The 13717-nt window shown below is 40.8% G+C and overlaps 1 protein-coding gene across 2 annotated transcripts in view; it reads right to left on the bottom strand.

Annotated features, from left to right (window-relative positions):
- The window catches only part of zbtb7c (zinc finger and BTB domain containing 7C), a 102671-nt gene that overhangs the window by 33065 nt on the left and 55889 nt on the right, over positions 1–13717 (bottom strand). The window contains exons 3-4 of one of the 2 annotated variants that reach the window (XM_078222576.1): positions 3631–3747; positions 2935–3063 (exon numbers count right to left, since the gene is read on the bottom strand). The exons of the other annotated variant lie outside the window; for it this stretch is intronic. Of the exons in view, the coding sequence (XP_078078702.1) occupies positions 2935–2975 (41 nt within the window). The 5' untranslated portion in view covers positions 2976–3063; positions 3631–3747. The remainder of the gene's footprint in view (positions 1–2934; positions 3064–3630; positions 3748–13717) is intronic. 2 annotated transcript variants of the gene reach the window in all.

The following is a 13717-nucleotide window of genomic DNA, read 5'->3' as shown; positions in this document are numbered from 1 at the left end:
TTGTGCAACATGTGACAAGTCAAAAAGACATTCTGCCTGTCACACAAATGAGTAATGTGCTATTTGAATTTCAGCATCAGTGTGATGTCAAATATGTAGCCCGTACGTCCCACAACTGGCAGATTGTATCAAAAAGCACACCCCATCGGCTGTTCACAACAGGCAAAGTACTGTACATATCCAACCAGCCCATACTTGCAAAACCCAAAATATAGTGTCCAACATTGGATGTAATTCTGTGATCGGACAGCACTTGCTAAATAATCTCGATTATGCTAAGAATTACACGGACAACCAAATTATCAGTTGGGCCCACAGTGTGGTTCACTTACAGAAGCTATATATATTCACACACAGAGAAAGAGCATGTCCATGCATTGCACATTTTTCAGCTAAACGAAAGCTTGGGGAGGGGTCACTCCCCATGGCAATGCCTTTATCAGAGTCAATCTGCCTGGTTTGAATTTAAACAAAAACTTGGCAGTTACCTTTTCTCTAGTGCATCCTCTATGGTAAAACTTCCACTAATGAGAGTCCACTTGTCAACTAATCAGCACTCTCTTCTTATACAGTATATACTATTGTTCTCTTTACAATTGAGATTCTTGCATATCTGTCTTGTCTGGAAAAGTTTTAACAGCATGTCTCTTTTCTCAGCAATATGCAAGTTCTCTATTACCAATAGACTCTTTATATACCTAATTATATCCCTTTGTATCCTCCTCAAAATTTGTTTTCCGATCAATCATTGTATCAGCAGCAAATTTGCCTATAATACAGTCACTCCAACCAAGTCAATGATTTAGGTCATAAGTAGCTGAGACCCCAGCACTGATCCATGTGGCACTCCATCAGTTAGTTTGCCAACCTGAAAATGACCCATTTATTTCGACTCTGATTTCTGTCAATTAGCCAATCCTCTATCCATGCTAATACATTACCCTCATTACTGAGCTCTGATAAATTTGTCAAACATGATTTCCCTTTCATAAAACCATGTTGACTTTGCCTGATTGGGTTATGATTTTCTCAATGTCCTGCTACCACTTCCGCAATAATGGACTGCAGCATTTTCCCAATAACAGATATTAGACTAACTGGTCTGCTGTTGTCCTCCATTATTGTTACATTTTTTTGGTTTCCCAGTATACTGGGACCTTTCCAAAATTTAGGGAATTATGGAAGATTATAACCAGTGCATCCACTATTTCTGTGGCCAGTTCTTCTAAGATGCTAGAATGCAGGCCATCAAGTCCAGGAACTTGTCAGCCTTTAGTCCCATTAGTTTTACTAACACTTCTTTTCTGCAGATCATAACTGTTTTAAATTCTTCCCATAATACTTTTCTACTATTATTAGGATAGTTTTTGTGTCATTTACCATGAACACACAAAAAATATTTGTTCAAAGCCTCTCTATTTCCTTTCTTCCCATTATTATTTTTCAGTCTCAGCCGCTAAGGGACCCATGCTCATTTTAGCTACTCTCTTCCTTTTTATATACTTCTGAAACTGTTACTGTTGGTTTTTTATTTTTTGCTAGTTTACCCTCATTTCAATTTCTCCCTCTTTACTTACTTTTAGTCATCCTTTGCTGGTTTCTGAAATGTTATCAATCTACCACTATTCTGCAGCATTGTATAATTTTTCTTTCAATTTGATCCCACCCTTAACTTTCTTAGTTAGCTACGGTTGATGTTGGTCATGGGACTTTGCTCAGCAAAAATCTGCTGCATTTCCCTCTTAGAAGAGTGATCAAACTCCAAAGAACTTCATCAGCTGTGAAGCATATGGAAAGGTCTTAAAGTGAAAGGTGTTCTGTGAATGCAAATATTTACTTTCTTTCATGCCATACATCCTTCAAATGTGGGTAAAGAAAATATAGCTTGATCAAATTAAAATTAAATCACCATGGTTTCCACAAAATCAATGTTTGATATTAATTGCTACCTCTTTAAGAATGTAATGAATTATTTTGTTTGAAAACATTTGAAGACGTGGCAATGCGTTTTATATCCTCAACAGGAAGACAAAGACCAAACCCTCCTGACCTTAACTGTAGTCGCTCGGCAAGCTTTCCAGGTAGACCAACTGGTGGCTACAGCCTTTCAGCTTGGAGTGCTGCAAGCTTTTCCACTTGTAACCGCATGCTGATTAATTCCTTTCATGTCTCCCTACAGTATTTTTCCTCTCACAAAATACAGTCAGATCAGTTCTACTGTGACTGGAGTCATTTTCTTCCCAGTTGATCACTGTGTAAATGTCTTTTCTTTAATGAAATTCAGTTAGCACACCCCCTCAACTGTACAATCCATTTGTCATTCAGCTAAGTTTGTAAAAAAAAAGAAAAAAATCCTCATTATATAGTGTATTCCTCCTTCTCACTGAGATCAATCAATAAATGACCTTATACTATAGCTCGCATTCTGCCTCATCAACCCCTACGCTCCTTGCTGCTGGTAACAGAGAATGAATGTGTGGGAACAATCACAAGAGGGCCATGAGAACAGATGTAATCTCTCAAAAAACGCAACTGAAGCTAAAAGCAGTTGTTACCTTCAGAACTAAAGGAGTTCTGAAAGTCATATTCATTCGCATTTTGATCTACTTCTGGTATAAAATGTAGAACAATTATTTTGTATTACTAAACTAAATGATCTACTATTTGGATAAATAAAGACATTTGCATGCTAACTGTAAATATTGAATTCTCAAAGATAGGTTACGTGTGCCATAGATCACAACATACAAGTCAACCTTTGGAGCCTTCAAAAATCCTTCGAAAAACGGTATACGCCAAGTATAAAATGTGAACCGCTGATGTGGGTGGTCACCACATTAAAATGTAAAAGAAACACCAGTAATTCATATATTAATGTGGCATGGTTCATTGAATGAATTATTTGTACAAAGACTGTTAGGAACCCAGACTTACCTGATTCTGGACCTGAGGCCAGGAATTACAAATCCCAGCATGCCTCAGGAATTTCAGGACTGATCAGACTGCATGCGCAATCTAGCTTTTTTGGGAGTTCTTCAAGTCAGGGACAAGTGCCCAGTGCGTCTGCGTGAAGAAAAAAACGATGTGAAAATCAGATCACGAGTGGAGTGCCAGAATCAACATGAGCCCCAGGACAGGTGACAGCGAGAGGTCCCAGAGAGAGACAGAGAGAACCGGGGAAGGAGTAACCAGGAGGAGGAGATCACCTGTTGGAACCATCGAGAAGATGAGCAAAGAATGAGGCTCCAAGCCATACAAGCAGTGTGGTAGGCAGGCTTCAAGTAGTGGAAGCTTGGGAGAAGCCCTGGAAATCTGAGAAGGCCACAGAGGGTTGGTGACTCCATGCGGCAAGTTACTAGGGGAATGGTAATCATTTAGAGCAGTAATGTTCTGCTTGGCATGGCTGAAAAACTGAAGTTGTCGTTGTGAATTGGAGTACAGACTCGGGAATTCAGGGGAATGTAGTCTTGGGAGATGAGACTGAAGTCCTGCAAGATGAGCAGTCATTAAGGTGGTCCAAGATGGAGCAACGTTTAGATGGAATTCTGAAGTGAAATCTTCGACAGGGAAGAGAGAAGACTTGTATTTCCTCATAAGGGAGACAGAGTTTCAGTGAGATAGTTGACTTACATTGTTTGCTGACGTCTGGGTGGGTTCTGAGAAATCCGTGGATCTGTCCTGGTCACATCTGCCATTTATTGTGCAGTGTGGTTTTCAACCACAGTTTGCCTGAACCCCATGTTAATTCTGAAAGTTAGAGTATAATATAGATATTGTAAATTATCTTATATTTCTGACCTTGTAAAGTTTATTTTATTTGTTAAAAAAGCTGAGGAATCTTGTGGCTTTATTCTATTAGCAAATACCTCGGATCTCAAACATGATTTACTTCAAACAAAGTTACTGGTCCCGAAGTGATTTCTACCAAAAACACAGGGGCCTGGTCCAGGATGATAACAAGATACTTTTAACCACAATCATGCCATTTTAAAACTGGTAAATTCATTGTCTTTGGCATCTAATGCAAAATATTCATTCCGAGTCATTTTGGCTATAGCATCATCATAAGGATTCCACTGTGGCTCAGATTTGATGCTATTGCTTTCAAAATCATCCCTCTACCACAAATCATCTTCCTCTTCATCCATTGAATTGGATATTCCACACTTTTGAATGATCTGACGATAGTCGTTTGGTCATACAGAACTTGAGTATTGCTGAGAAAAGAGATATGCCGAAGCTTTGCAGCTTGCACTTACCAGAACACTTTGCAGGAAGGGGAAAACAACAATTTATACTGCCTGAGAAGAGAATGCTGATTGGTTGGAAAATGAACTCTAATTGGTAGATGGGTTGCCATAGTCTTCTCATACAGTATAAATTGTTTTTTCTCCTTGTGCTGGTGTTCTTGTGCTGGTGTCCTGATGAGTGCAAGATGAAAAACTTTGACACGTCTCTTTTTTCAGCAATCTGATGATGATACTTGGTACACTAGTAATACCCAATGATTTGCTGATGAAATCACATAAAACATCGAGTAGGGCACCACTCTTTGTGAAGGCTTTTCTCTGTCAACCATCCACCCTTTTGCTTCGGCACAAACATGGTCCTTGAGTGGTTAGTTGAGGCATGCATCCAAATACTGAACTACAGACATTAGACCCCCTGGTATAACTACAATGCGGATGTTATTTCTTCGTAAGCACCTCTTGATCTCATCCGTTATACGAGGTCAGTTAGTTGTCCCACACTAGTAAGCTGCATTCTACACATTATCAATCCACAACTTCACTTCACCCTCATCCATCCAGCTGCTACCATAGACAAGGACAAAATCTCCTGCAGGGAACCTGATGTTCGACATGATTTTACATTTGAAAAGTTCCTTTGATTTTCATTTAATTTCAAAGACATATTCTGGTACATGCTTCTCAAGATAAGGTCAGTCCCTGTTCACATGGCACATTTGGTTTTGAGCGTCTTCTTCAGAACAGATTCCTTCTTCCATTCCCGCACTAGTTCTTCACAAACACCAAATTCCCTCGCTGTAGCACAGTTATTTGACGAGTTAACAAATATTGCGACTTTTAGCTTAAAACCAACTTCATACCTCATTTGTTTTGTCGGAAGATTAATTTGTGTTTGGCATTTACCACCCCATGTGCAGTCTGCTCTGTGTGGGCATGTTTTAAACTCATCCATCTTCTTTACAATTCAGCTCATACTGCCAGCTTGATCCCATGTGCTGACTTTCAGTATAAGGTTGTAAAATATGCATTTCTGGGATGAAAAGTTGATACCAACTACAAAAAGCATAGGCAGGCAGAACCTTCGATTAACAGCTCATCTACGTAAAGCATTTCCAAAGAACAAAGAAAAGTACAGCACAGCAACAGGCCCTTTGGCCCTCCACGCCTATGCCAATCATAATGCCCTAATTAAACAAAAAAAAAACGACTGCCCTTATTTGGTCCGTATCCCTCTATTCCCTCCCTATTGATGTACCCATCCAGATGCCTCTTAAATATTGCTAATGTGCCTGCTTCCACCACTTCCTCTGGCAGCACGTTCCAGGCATCCACCACTCTGTGTGAAAAGCTTATCCTGCACATCTTCCTTAAACTTTCCTCCTCTCACCTTGAACCTGTGCCCCCTTGTAATTGACACTTCCACCCTGGGAAAAGCCTCTGAATATCCATCCTGTCTATGCCTCTCATAATTTTGTAGGCCTCTATCAGGTCTCCCCTCAGTCTCTATCTTTCCAAAGCTGAAAGAGGGATTGACTTATACACCAAATATATGCAAAAGCCTGAATTTTGGCACCGAAAAAATCATGGTCATCTTATATGCAGGTTGTTTTATATGCTGTGATGTAGGGTAATTTACACTCATTTCAGTTAATATTGAAGCTGGAAATTAGGAGAAAAACACATTTTGAAATGTAATTTTCTTTTCATTTTAAGTCTCTCTCCAAATCATGCAATATTACCCAACTGAGACTATGGCCCACTGACCAATTCTTAGGTCTCAACCTATACTAGACACTAGAAGATGCATAACTGGGGCCTCAGGTGATTTCTTGTGCGGAGATACCTTGTCTCCTCTGGCTATCTCCACTGTTATCACCTGAGAACTGGCATTCGGCATCACAGAGCTACTTGCATCATGTTTACCAAACTGTGTTCTAACTATTTTCTGATACAGAAAAGGCTCAACATTAAGATACTTTACCAAAACAGCTGGTGAGTTTGAAGTTGACCCATCACAAGTCCTAATTGAGGATTTTTTAATATTTCAAGAGCATCATGTTAATGCGCTCAGATTTCAGAAGTGTGGGTTTTGTGCAGTCAATTACAGCTAAATGTAACATTGTGAAGACTCACTAAGCAGGGTAGACTTGTTTTTAAGCTGACATTTGGGCCACTGGTTTTAGGTAGTATTGGCAGTTTTATGTATGGCTTGCAACCATTACACAAAATGTACACTTGGGAAACCTGACAGCACTGGTTCGCTTTGTAATCATTAAGACCATAAGACCATAAGACATAGGAGCGGAAGTAAGGCCATTCGGCCCATCGAGTCCACTCCACCATTCAATCATGGTTGATTTCAACTCCATTTACCCGCTCTCTCCCCATAGCCCTTAATTCCTCGAGAAATCAAGAATTTATCAATTTCTGTCTTGAAGACGCTCAACGTCTCGGCCTCCACAGCCCTCTGTGGCAATGAATTCCACAGACCTACCACTCTCTGGCTGAAGAAATTTCTCCTCATCTCTGTTCTAAAGTGACTCCCTTTTATTCTAAGGCTGTGCCCCCGCGTCCTAGTCTCCCCTGCTAATGGAAACAACTTCCCTACGTCCATCCTATCTAAGCCGTTCATTATCTTGTAAGTTTCTATTAGATCTCCCCTCAACCTCCTAAACTCCAATGAATATAATCCCACGATCCTCAGACGTTCATCATCTGTCAGGCCTACCATTCCTGGGATCATCCGTGTGAATCTCCGCTGGACCCGCTCCAGTGCCAGTATGTCCTTCCTGAGGTGTGGGGCCCAAAATTGCTCACAGTACTCCAAATGGGGCCTAACCAGTGCTTTATAAAGCCTCAGAAGTACATCCCTGCTTTTGTATTCCAAGCCTCTTGAGATAAATGACAACATTACATTTGCTTTCTTAATTATGGACTCAACCTGCAAGTTTACCTTTAGAGAATCCTGGACTAGGACTCCCAAGTCCCTTTGCACTTTAGCATTATGAATTTTGTCACCGTTTAGAAAATAGTCCATGCCTCTATTCTTTTTTCCAAAGTGCAAGACCTCGCACTTGCCCACGTTGAATTTCATCAGCCACTTCTTGGACCACTCTCCTAAACTGTCTAAATCTTTCTGCAGCCTCCCCACCTCCTCAATACTACCTGCCCCTCCACCTATCTTTGTATCATCGGCAAACTTGGCCAGAATGCCCCCAGTCCCGTCATCTAGATCGTTAATATATAAAGAGAACAGCTGTGGCCCCAACACTGAACCCTGCGGGACACCACTTGTCACCGGTTGCCATTCTGAGAAAGAACCTTTTATCCCAACTCTCTGCCTTCTGTCTGACAGCCAATCGTCAATCCATGTTAGTACCTTGCCTCGAATACCATGGGCCCTTATTTTACTCAGCAGTCTCCCGTGAGGCACCTTGTCAAAGGCCTTTTGGAAGTCAAGATAGATAACATCCATTGGCTCTCCTTGGTCTAACCTATTTGTTATCTCTTCAAAGAACTCTAACAGGTTTGTCAGGCACGACCTCCCCTTACTAAATCCATGCTGACTTGTCCTAATCCGACCCTGCACTTCCAAGAATTTAGAAATCTCATCCTTAACGATGGATTCTAGAATTTTGCCAACAACTGAGGTTAGGCTAATTGGCCTATAATTTTCCATCTTTTTTCTTGTTCCCTTCTTGAACAGTGGGGTTACAACAGTGATTTTCCAATCCTCTGGGACTTTCCCTGACTCCAGTGACTTTTGAAAGATCATAACTAACGCCTCCACTATTTCTTCAGCTATCTCCTTTAGAACTCTAGGATGTAGCCCATCTGGGCCCGGAGATTTATCAATTTTCAGACCTTTTAGTTTCTCTAGCACTTTCTCCTTTGTGATGGCAACCATATTCAACTCTGCCCCCTGACTTTCCTGAATTGTTGGGATATTACTCATGTCTTCTACTGTGAAGACTGACGCAAAGTACTTATTAAGTTCCTCAGCTATTTCCTTGTCTCCCATCACTAGATTACCAGCGTCATTTTGGAGCGGCCCAATGTCTACTTTTGCCTCCCGTTTGTTTTTAATGTATTTAAAGAAACTTTTACTATCATTCCTAATGTTACTGGCTAGCCTACCTTCATATTTGATCCTCTCCTTCCTTATTTCTCTCTTTGTTATCCTCTGTTTGTTTTTATAGCCTTCCCAATCTTCTGACTTCCCACTACTCTTTTGCCTTGATGCATTCCCTGACTTCCTTTGTCAGCCATGGCTGCCTAATCCCCCCTCTGATAACCTTTCTTTTGTTTGGGATGAACCTCTGCACTGTGTCCTCAATTACTCCCAGAAACTCCTGCCATTGCTGTTCTACTGTCTTTCCCACTAGGCTCTGCTTCCAGTCGATTTTTGTCAGTTCCTCCCTCATGCGCCTGTTTAACTGTAGAACCTTTATTTAACTGTAGAACCTTCACATCTGATTCTGCCTTCCTTCTTTCAAATTGCAGTTTCTTTCTCTACATGATCACCAGCAATACTTTATATGACTCAACTTCAAATAGGCTGACTTGGCACCCAAAGTAATGACCACTAAATGTAGCTAAGACTTCTAAATTGGAGTGAGGTCAAGCACTCGTTTTGACTGATATAGAACAAAAAATACTGGAAATACTCAGCAGGTCAGGCAGCATCTATGCAGAGAGAAACATAGTGAACATTTCAGGTTGATGACCATCTGTTAGTTTATTTTTTGCACAATGCCGTGGGACCTGTGTGTGAAGGCAGAGTTAGGGGCACTAATCCTTCAGGATTTTCTTGACGTCTCCAGAAATTAAAAAGGAAAATCAATTCTGAGCAACCCAGAATGTCAATCATTGAGGCATTAAAGAAAAGAGTGTGTTTACTTATAAGTTTAATGTCGGAGTAATTGGAGGCAGAAGATCATGTGATGAAATTTCCAGGAAGACGTCCAACCAGAGATAGTAGCCCTAGGCAGGCAGAACCTCCGATTAACATTTCATCTGAAAGACGGCACTCCTAAAGGCGCGACACCCACTGAGTACTTATCTGCTCTACTGACCTCTGCAGATCTCTCAGCATGCTTTTAATTAAAGATTGGTCAGTTATGACTGTAATACAAATTACATCCCATTGTCATTTAATTAAAATGTATAGGGAGGTCCAGCAATCTTTCACAAGGATACAGTAATGGACTGGGCGCCTGATTATAGAAAAAACATTGGAGGCAAGATAAAGGGCCAACAACTAGATATGAAACATTATTGGTTAAGATTTGAGTAGGAAAATGGAGATGATTTCCACTGGGTAAAGTAGAAGAGACATGCATTTAGGATTAGGACCAGAAGTGGAGGTTGGAATGTTTTTCATGCAACAGGTGCATAATATAATGTGGAATGCATACCTTGTAAATCAAACTTTATTCTTTTTTGCTTACTTAAAAATGAACCTTGCTGAGCCATAAGATGGACAACATAAGTTACCTTGAGTTGATCTATTATTGTCACATGTATTAGTATACAGTGAAAAATATTGTTTCTTGCACACTATACAGACAAAGCATACTGTTCATAGAGAAGAAAAGGAGAGGGTACAGAATGTAGTGTTAGTTATAGATAGGGTGTAGAGAAAGATCAACTTGACATAAGGTAGGTCCATTCAAAAGTCTGATGGCAGCAGGGAAGAAGCTGTTCTTGAATCAATTGGTACATGACCTCAGACTTTTGTATCTTTTTCCCAACAGAAAAAGGTTGAAGAGAGTATGTCTGGTGTACGTGGGATCCTTGATTATGCTGGCTGCTTTTCTCAGGCAACGGGAAGTGTAGACAGAGTCAGTGGATAGGAGGCTGATTTGTGTGATGGACCAGGCTTCGTTCACAACCCTTTGTAGTTTCTTGTAGTCTTGGACAAAGCTGTGATACAACCAGAAAGGATACTTTCTATGGTGCATCTGTAAAAGTTGGTGAAAGTCATCGCGAACATGCCAAATTTCTTTAGTCTCCTGAGAAAGTAGAGGACTTTCTTAACTATGGCGTCGGCATGGAGGGACCTGGAAAGGTTGTTGGCAATCTGGACACCTAGAAACTTGAAGCTCTCGACCATTTCCATTTCATCCCCGTTGATGTAGACGGGGCATGTCCTCCACTATTGCTTCCTGAAGGCGATGACAATCTCCTTCATTTTATTGACATGGAGGGAGAGATTATTGCCGTTGCAACAGTTCACCAGATTCTCTATCTCTTTCCTGTACTTCATCTCATCATTGTTTGAAATCCGATCCACTACAGTGGTGTCATCAACAAACTTAAAAAATGAATTGATGGGGAATTTGTATGGAATTGTAAAGTGACCACAGCATATGGATTGTCCTGCATGTTGCTCATGGAATCTCACACCTGGGACTGTCAAGGTCCATTTCAAAAACAAACTTTTGAAAGGAATGGATGACATTTTGCACATTATAAGCTTTTCCCTGTAGCGGAGTCCGAGGATCAACCAAGACAAATAGCTATCCAGAAAAGGTCATCAGTGTGGATGATGGCTCTTTCAGAGGCTAATGACTGGGACATTATAAGGCACAAAACAAAAGCCAGATCCAGACACCAGATAAACATCCATTATAAAATAATTGTGGAGGTCACATAACTCAAATGACCATTTTGGAATCTCTATATACAGTTGAGAAGTAGGTCAGTTTGTTGATTTATCTCCAACCTGCAAACATCCAACAACAGGACTCCAGGCTGACCAAGCAGCCTGCAACAAGCCCTCCTCTTAGCCTGTTTATCTGGAAACGGCTGCCTGCCAAACAGACCAAGTCTCTGAATATCAACCTCATCTCACTGCTGCATCATACTCCCACTCTGTTTTGGCTAATTTTACCTCAATCTGGCACTGTCATTCCATCATTTAATGCCCTTTGTTGGCCACAAGCGAAATGATCAAACCTCTTGCAAAAACCTTGCAGCTTTCCTATAGGATTAAAGGCTTACTTCAGAGAGAGAACTGATTGAGTAGAAGAGATCAAATTCGACCTTAAAGTGCGAGATAAAGTTATGATCCTTAAGCAAAGTCGCATTTAATCTCCAAGATCTAGCCTGAGGATGAATCCACTTGAATAAAAATTCCAGGAAGACAGGAACATGAGCAGATATCACAATGCTACCTATGGAGCAGGAGACCACTACGTATAATTTGTTTTTGGCATGAAAAAATAATCAATTCTAGTATTACATTGGTGGGGAGCAGAGAAGAAGGTGAACTATCTTTAGGATGCAGTGTTCTCCAAATATCCAATTACCTCGTACACTGATGCTAATACCTTAGCCTGTTGAACGAGAGAATTCCTAGCTTTGGGAAGTTTATCTGTCAAAGGATTAAGATGACAGTTGCAGTCCAGTTGCAGGAATTTGTTGATGCTAATTCAACAAAATCCATCAAGAATGAAGTAACAAGATCAGGCACATAACTTGGGGGCCATGGACATTCATTATTGAAATACTTTCACCAGCCCCTTAAAAATCACTTATCTTCCCCCCTTGTCCTTCACACAGTTCTCCAATCTAAAAGGCACATTCTAATTAACTAAAACCATAACCCCTTGTCCATTTGTCGACATTGAGGCAAAAATCACCTCTCCCACCCAGTCCCACTTCAATTTCAGGTGCTCCTTGTCATTTACGTGACTTTCCTGCAATAAGGCTATGTCAACGTCCTCATTTTTAAGGAAAGACGAAGGCCAGAATTCTCCAGCCGCTCACACTGGTGGGATTCTCTGATTCCCCCAGCAGCACATCCCTGCCCGCGGGTTTCCTGGTGCTGTGGGGTGGCTTCAATGGATAATCCTATTGACCACAAAGAGACCAGAGAGGCCCGCCGCCAGTGAACGGTATGCTACCTCTCGCTGCCAAGAAACACGCGGCTGGGAGGCTGGAGAATCCCGCCCAATATCTTTTCCTCTTAATGGGATGATGTACATTCCAGGAAAAAGTTTCAAAGCAGCTATTGTCATTGCTTATTCAGCCAAAGAGAGTATAGGATATTGACACAAAGAAAATGGCTTACAAAAGATTTTCCTGCCATACTTGGGCATGCACCAAAACACACTTCTCCCATCATTAGCTGTACCAGAAGCACTGGTGACACATTATAAAGCCTTTTTCTGGGACGTGAGACTTGTCTGTACTCTTGCATGAACCAATTAACAATTCTTTCACAATAGAATTTTAAAAAAATGCAAAACCATTAGTTCTAAGAGGGTTTTCCTCACCAAATGTGAAACATTGTAGGGCTATATCTACAAACTTTACATAATTCCACCACGGGATCTTTCTCATCAAAAAAAGAATAAAGATATGAAAAGGGTAAGTACAGAAACCCTTTCTGCATCCTAACCCCTCCTATTAAGACTGATGCTACTTGCTCACCTCTCAGCAGTGGTGCTACTCACGTTCATCATGATCAGAGCAAAGGAGACCATAAAACATATACCACCACTATAAGTGTACAGATGAAAAGAAAGGATATTTTTATACAGCTCTACTGTTGTACAATCTGCACAGTGTGCTTCTGAACTAGAAGGAGCACACTGAGGAATGTTTTCCATTAAGGACAAATGGAAGTCCCTGCCCATTTTAAGGATTAAAGACTCACTGTAATGTTCAATTACTAGATCATCCCTGTCAGAATGATAAATACCAACACAGAATCAGGAAGGAATTATAATGATAAAGGATAGAGTCCGGATTTTGCAGTGAACTGTAGTCTGCCTCTCCAAATTATTGCCTTCCACGGAGTTCAAAAAGCCATGGCTTTAGCCGGATTGTCGAACATCTTTACTGAGTTATCGAATGTCACCCTCAGTGTAGCAGCGTACAGTGGTTAGCTTTGCACTCCAATGGCTTTCAGGCATGTTCTAACTTCATCAAAGTCCTTGTGCCAGTGCTGTATTGCCACGTTGAAATCTAGAAAGAAAGAAACCTTAATTCCCTCATAGAGCAAAGCCCCATTATGTCTAGTTGCTTCCATACTCTTTGGCAATTTTGAAGTTATGAAAATGGATAATTAGGAGCTGAATTCGTTGATTGTCTCCAAGCCTCAGAGGCAGGATATGAGATGCTCTTTCTAACTTTATGTGCCCAGCCTTCATTTCTAAATTAAGGAAATGTTGTAGCCAGCTCTCAAAGAATTTAACTGGGAGTTCACCCTCAGTTCCTTCTGGCAAATCGAGAATCCGGACATTTTTCCTCAGGCCTTGGTTCTCCAGATCGTCAAAGAATTCTGACATACCACGTAGCTGCTTTTCCCAGAATTGTAAGCAGACCTTAACTGAGAAAGTTGCATTTTCGACACTAACAATTCTCTCCTACATTTCATCATGCCTTTTAGAGTATAAATATACTCTATTGCATGAGCATTGGTGTTTTTCACTAATAGACCGAGTTTTTCATCAATG

Source organism: Mustelus asterias, chromosome 1 (genome assembly GCF_964213995.1).
Source record: "Mustelus asterias chromosome 1, sMusAst1.hap1.1, whole genome shotgun sequence".
In the NCBI taxonomy this organism is placed as follows: Eukaryota; Metazoa; Chordata; class Chondrichthyes; order Carcharhiniformes; family Triakidae; genus Mustelus; species Mustelus asterias.
The sequence above is the reverse complement of the archived record's forward strand: the minus strand, read 5'-3'. Positions and strand labels throughout refer to the sequence as shown.